We start from the raw sequence: 6,610 nt of genomic DNA on the forward strand, positions 1-6,610 counted from the left end.
CCCCCCCCCCCTTCATGAAATCCTTGACCCCCTCATCGATTCCGCCAGGCATGTACAAGAAAATAAATAGTAATAATAATTAAGTAGATGTGCATTTATCGACCCCATAGGGTCAATATTGACCACTTTGGAGACTCTTGGCCTAGAAGAATGCTTTGGTAGAATAGCTTACATATGTATTTGTGTGTATCAGAACAAGTATATTTCTTCTTGTATTGATGTGATAGTTTGTAAACAAACGTCACCATGTGAGTGTCCATCAATCTTCCATGAAAAAATTTCTAGCCAATGGGAAGTTTTTCCCTTGCTTGGAACCTCATCGGTAACAGGAACAGCAAACTGAATTGAAATCCCACTTAAGCAATGGCTTTTGTGATAAGTGTAATCAATATCCAGTATGTAACTGGTACTTTGTTTTATTGGCATTTGAAAAGAGGGAAAGGAAGGTTGACCTTGTTAGGATTTGAACTCATTTCTGTGGCTACCTACCATGTTTTCTGATGAGAGAGAACCCATGCTGCAGTTTCAGTTGAGACTTGAAATGAATTCACTTCACTCAAATACATATAGCCATGACCACATCTTGGTTTCCCACTTAGAAAACATAAGGTGTTTTATTGTTTTATAATAGTGGATCTGCTTACCTACATTTTCAATTAGGCTAACCCTTACATCTTGAGAATAGTTTGAAACTCACAACTTTGTTCCTACCCATTACTCCACAAGCTACCAGTGATTGGTTGAACAGTTACATAATAGTTTCCATGGTAAAATAAATGTTTTTGTCCCATCAACTTATAGAGAAAAACATGCAGACAAAAGACCTTCACATGTCTTATCGGGAAGGTAGTGAATCAAAGGACCTCGCCTTCAGTGATACACAATTTGTTCTTTTGTTCATTTTACATCCTTTTTTACCATGCTAGCATGAGTTAGATAAATATTGTGTTTTACAGCTGAATACTCCTCTTGTTGTTAATACCTGATCTTTTCAATAGGTATCTTTCTTTCCACTCATCTTGAGCTGACAGACAATTTGTTAATAGGAATGTCAAACATCATTTGTAGCTCAGTGCTTGTTCATACACACAACACAGGATGTAAAATAAAATAACAGGCTAGCATAAATGCTAACTCAGGGACCTTATAACACTATGGTCATAGGACTTGCAATGTACACTATTTCTAATATGATCTGTGAAAATTGAGTGCAAAGGAGTTAAGAAAGGGTAGTGTGTGTTTATCAGAATTGCACTGTTCAATGAATGTATGAGAGCCAAGGTGTATCGGTAGTTATGTGTGATAATTATTGAATAATCTATGCATGGATGCTGCTATGTAATAAATATACATCTTAGCTGAAGGATGGACAAGAAATATGAAGAAAAATGTTCAAGTCACTGTTGAACTCCTACCACAGTTGGTTATGAGTTTAGTTTTAGGATTAGATTTTACCTTTGTGTATATTATGGGCTCACCTTTTGACCCATATGCTTCCACAGTATGCTGTGACTAATCATTCCTCTATGTGTGTGTTCTGAAGAGAAATGATACAATTTATTTTCTTATTTTTTCAATGGTTTCTTACATCTTCCAGACCAACAAACTAATTTGAAGCATCAGCTGGAGTGATTATATTTATGTTCACCCACCTTGCTTGCACACACAGAGAAAGTCAGTAATGTCATGAGATAAATAGGGTCTAATTTTAAGGACCTAAAAAAGCCTAATCTGAAAGCTAATGTTTTATTTTTTATTCATTGTACATTTTTTTGTAGTGGCTTTTTTAATGTATCTAACAGGGTCCCTAAGATTATCAAATCTGAAGAAAAATAAATTTGACCTTGGTGAGATTCAGAATCAGGATGTGGACAAGCTAAATACTGCAAAATATATATATTTTTTTTTTCTGTCTCACCTATAACAATTCGTCTAATCCATCTCCCTGTAATGAGTATGAGACAACTAGTGTAAGTCATTGGTCTGCAGCCATGCTGGGGTTATTACTTTCAAGAATTAGTTAATCACACCGGCCTATTAATCTCTTTATGTCAGACCATTTTAAAGGGATGCAATACTTGTTCATAAATCTAGTCTTAACTCTCGTTACACTACCCTTGAAGCAATCGAAGGTCACACCAGAATCTGGTTAAGAGAAATTTGTTTTGCTCTCTGTTCAAATCTTGAAATGGTTGACATGTTTATATGGTCTGTGTTCCATGTTTTAGTTGTGTTCCGAAGTTACACAGCAATGTGTCTGTCTGGCTACTAAGTCTTTGCTGTTGTGTGTTACTCTTGGGGTCTATGACTTCTTATTCAGTTGCCTAGCTTTATGCATATGCATTGAATATGGACAATATTATGCACTTGTATATATGTTACTAAGGAATCATACATGTGATAGGGTGGAAGCATAACATCACAATCATGAGTGCTTGAATCCTGCTGTGTAGGATTTTAACTCTTCAGCGTTTAAACTGGCCCATATCCAGGAATACCTTTTTCATGTTCAAACTGGCTAGACTCAGAGTCTCTCTCTCTCTCTCTCTCTCTCTCTCTCTCTCTCTCTCTCTCTCTCTCTCTCTCTCTCTCTCTCTCTCTCTCTCCCTACAGCGTTATTGTAAAAATAAACAGTCACATCATAAAAATCTTGAAGCTACATAATAATGCATGGTTGCTACTTCAAAACACTCTGAATACATAAGCATTGCATTTGAATGCTTGGGTTGAACCAAAATTTGAGAGTCCTGTTCAGTTAAAATACTGAAAGTGTGGAAACCTTTCAAAGCAGTGCTCCAGCTTGCCTGCAGGCTAAATGGCTGATTCAATGATCAGGTAGTTCTGTTGGTGCCAGCCAATGCAAGTCTATTCCTTGTTTGGTGTATACACACATGTTGGGTGATGTTAGATAGCAAAATCTCACTTGAATCACCTGGCAACCGTAAAAAACGGTGGGGGGAAAGAAAATTTGATAATGTAATCATAGATGTCTCTAGAAGACTGGATGGTTATGGCTGGAACCCTTTTGATTATAAATCTATGCACATTCATAGCATTTTTTTCATATAGACTATTTGTAATGTCTATGTTACAAATAGTAAATATGGTGTGGAAGTTGTGAGCTTCATATTTTATCAATCATTGATGCTCTAATAATTATTACTACACACACATGTACATACAAATCTATATATATCTTTTATGTGTAAATAAATTTGAAAGCTTCTATATTTGATGTTGCCTTTAAATATAATTTAATTTCCATTCGGAAGCTTTTAAGATACAATAAATATTAGGAACATACCAGGTTAATTTGAGTCTCTCTTCTAATTTTATATGACCTTTATGATAAATAGTTTTTTTATATATATATATATATATATTAATATTATATAGGTACAAGCATGGCTGTGTGGTTTAAGAGCCTTGCTTTGCAACTACATACATGGTTTCAGGTTCAGTTCCTCTGCATGGCACTTTCTACTATAGCCTCACCCCCCCAGGCAGACAAATGCCTTGTCAGTGAATTTTGATTGATGGAAACTGGAAGGCTGTTGTGTATGCATATATGGGTATATATATATATATAATGAGGAGAAAAGGAATAAATGTGTTCTTATAAAACCTTATAGTTGAGGTGTTAAAAATATAAGTCATGTACTGCAATTGGTTAAATCAAATATCACCCCCCCCCCCCCCACCAAAATGTGTGACCATGTGCTGATGATTAAATTTTTGTAGTGTGTGTGTGTGCTTGTCCACTCATATGTAACTCAGTAGCTTATGTTCATGTTCACACCATCAGATTGATCAATATTGTCGGAAAGTGTCAAAATTGTGATGATATTTGGTTGGATTTGTGTCATTGGAAATGTTTTGGGGATTTCTTTTTTCTCATATATCCTTTTGAAATTTCCCTGTGACACCCAAACAATTCACACAGAATAAAGAATGCTTAGTAGCATTTCGTTCCTCTTTATAGTCTGAGCTCTTGCCGTTTCAGAGACGATAAAATAAGTACCAGGGGTTCAATGTAATTGCCTTCCCTCTCTCCTTAAAAACTGCAAACCCTGTGCCAAAATTTGAAACAATTATCATTACAATTATAACGAACAGTGAAAACCTCTGCCAAGGCAACACCAATGTCCTCTCAACGATTGGTCAATATCTGAAATAAATTTGACTGCTCTCAAACATTAAGTAAAAAACAGGGAAAATAATCCAGAATCCTTGTCCAGTATCGGATTGACCCCAAAATCTAATCAGTTTATGCCAATCATGAGGCCAAATATCCCTGAAAGTTTCATCCAAATCCATCCAGTGGATTTTGAGATATCTTGTCCAAACAAACAAGTTTGACTGAAAACAATACCTCCGCCTTAGCAAAGGTGGAGATAATTAATTATTATAAAGATTATGAATATGTCTCTATGTATATATATATATAATTTGCATAATTTACTTATCTTTTATGTTTTTTCTCTCTATTTCAGACATGGACAGTGGTTTATCTGAAGATGAACATGTATCTGTTGTATAAGTGCACTTCCAAAAAAGACATTACAGAAACCTCACCATTTTTACATACTTTCACCAATTCATAAGACTGAAAACACTGCCATACCATCCACCCATCCATATACACACGCATCCATCTAATTCATATTGAATCAATATTTTTTTTTTTTTTTTTTTTTTTTTTTTTTTTTTAAACTCTTCCCAGTTCCTTATAGTTTTTTCTCCCTTCTCCACCTCCTCATATGTAAATACTTTTACTTGACTTGAGATGTATATTTTTGTAGAAAGCTAAAAGTAACAAAAAAATAAATTATTTTTATACAGTTATTGTTTTTCTGTTTTTTTCTCAGTGTTTGTGTGTGTCATCATCATCATTTAACATCCATTTTCCATGGTTTGACTGGAGATGATAAAATGGAGAGCTACACTAGCTCCAGTCGGATTTGGTTTGCTTTCTATGGCTGCCCTTCCTTACACCAACCACTCCACAGAGTGTACTGGGTGTCTATTACGTGTCACTGGCACAAGTGCCGTTTACTGGCCATGACCATGATTCCACTTAGCTTGACTTGTCTTCTCAAGCACAGCAATTTGCCAAGTCCTGGTCACTTGTCATCACCTGCGTGAGACTCAACATCTGAATATATATATACTCTTTTACTCTTTTACTTGTTTCTGTCATTTGACTGTGGCCATGCTGGAGCACCGCCTTTAGTCGAGCAAATCGACCCCAGGACCTATTCTTTGTAAGCCTAGTACTTATTCTATCAGTTTCATTTTGCCGAACCGCTAAGTTACGGGGACGTAAACACACCACCATCGGTTGTCAAGTTCTAATCTATGGGACACAGATAAAGTGCATGCCATGTTTGTGTGAAAGTAGTTGTGCAAAAAAAACCCTGTCAACAAATCACCTTTTAGTTTTGTTTTCAAAGAATTCAATATAAAATCGCATACTTGCAAAACGAGTAAAGGCTAATGACAGACAGGAAGAATATCAGTTGGTTGTATATACATGTACAGACGTGGCCGTGTGGTTGAGAAGTTTTCTTCCCAACCAGATGGCTTTAGGAATTGATAAAATATTTAATATAAAACACAAGGCCTAAAACAATTTGGGGTGGGGAGGAAGTCGATTATAATTTGATTAGTACCACTGGAGGAATGAATGTAAACACCTCGTACAAAATACCACAATGCTTTTTCACCTCCTCTGCCTTACCAAACACTTTTGATCAACCATCGATAAAATAATAAACGAACGTCGCTGTCATTTGGTGTCCTTTGTTTCCAATCTTCCGTGGAAACGTGTCTGACGGCGGGGATATTATTACCTTGCTTGAGATAGGTGACGGTTGGCAACAGGAAGAGCATCAGAAGATTTGCCTCAACAAATTACATGTGTGTATCTTGATTTGTAGTGTAACCAAAAATATTTTGAGAGACATAAGCAGGCATGTTTTGAAAATGAAAGAGAAGTTACAGACCTGCAATAACCAGTAAAAATTGGTGGGATGAGTACTTTGCAGTAAACGGTTAAGAAGTTCGCTTCGCAACCACGAGTTCTTGGGTTCAATCTTACTACGTGGCGTCTTGGGAAAAATATTATTTTCTATAACTGAAACCCATGATTTGTGAATGAAACTAGGTAGATGTAAACTATAGAAGATGGACGGGTGGATTGTATCTGTAATTCAAAACGGTGTGGCTTATAACACACTGGATCGCGTTGATTCTTCCTGCGTTTATGGAATCCTTAGCCACTTATATGTTAACTGATCGAACAAGTGAATACTTATCGAAACCGACGGAGATCCACCAGTACAGTAATTCTTGATATTTAAAATGTGCAAAAATGGCGGTACTTGTGGCGTTTGTTAGCTTGCAGAAAGTTCTAAGTGTACAGGTTTTTTGTAGTTGGACGTGAAACAAGAGAGGGAGTTGGGAGAAGTTAGCTTGAAGAAAGTCTCAAGCTTCAGTTGGTTTATAGAGCGCAGTGATTCTCAATCGTTTGCCGGACTATATAGTGCAGTAATTCTCAATCGTTTGCCTGACTATATAGTGCAGTGATTCTCAATCGTTGTTTGCCAGA

At 36.3% G+C, this 6,610-nt stretch overlaps 1 protein-coding gene across 1 annotated transcript in view; it reads left to right on the forward strand.

Annotated features, from left to right (window-relative positions):
* The window catches only part of LOC106870557 (myc proto-oncogene protein), a 13,732-nt gene extending 8,887 nt beyond the window's left edge, over positions 1-4,845 (forward strand). The window contains exon 3 of the mRNA XM_014916681.2: positions 4,494-4,845. Within this exon, the coding sequence (XP_014772167.1) occupies positions 4,494-4,540 (47 nt within the window). The 3' untranslated portion in view covers positions 4,541-4,845. The remainder of the gene's footprint in view (positions 1-4,493) is intronic.
* Positions 4,846-6,610: the final 1,765 nt, after the last annotated feature.

This window comes from Octopus bimaculoides, chromosome 9 (assembly GCF_001194135.2).
Source record: "Octopus bimaculoides isolate UCB-OBI-ISO-001 chromosome 9, ASM119413v2, whole genome shotgun sequence".
NCBI classification, from domain to species: Eukaryota; Metazoa; Mollusca; class Cephalopoda; order Octopoda; family Octopodidae; genus Octopus; species Octopus bimaculoides.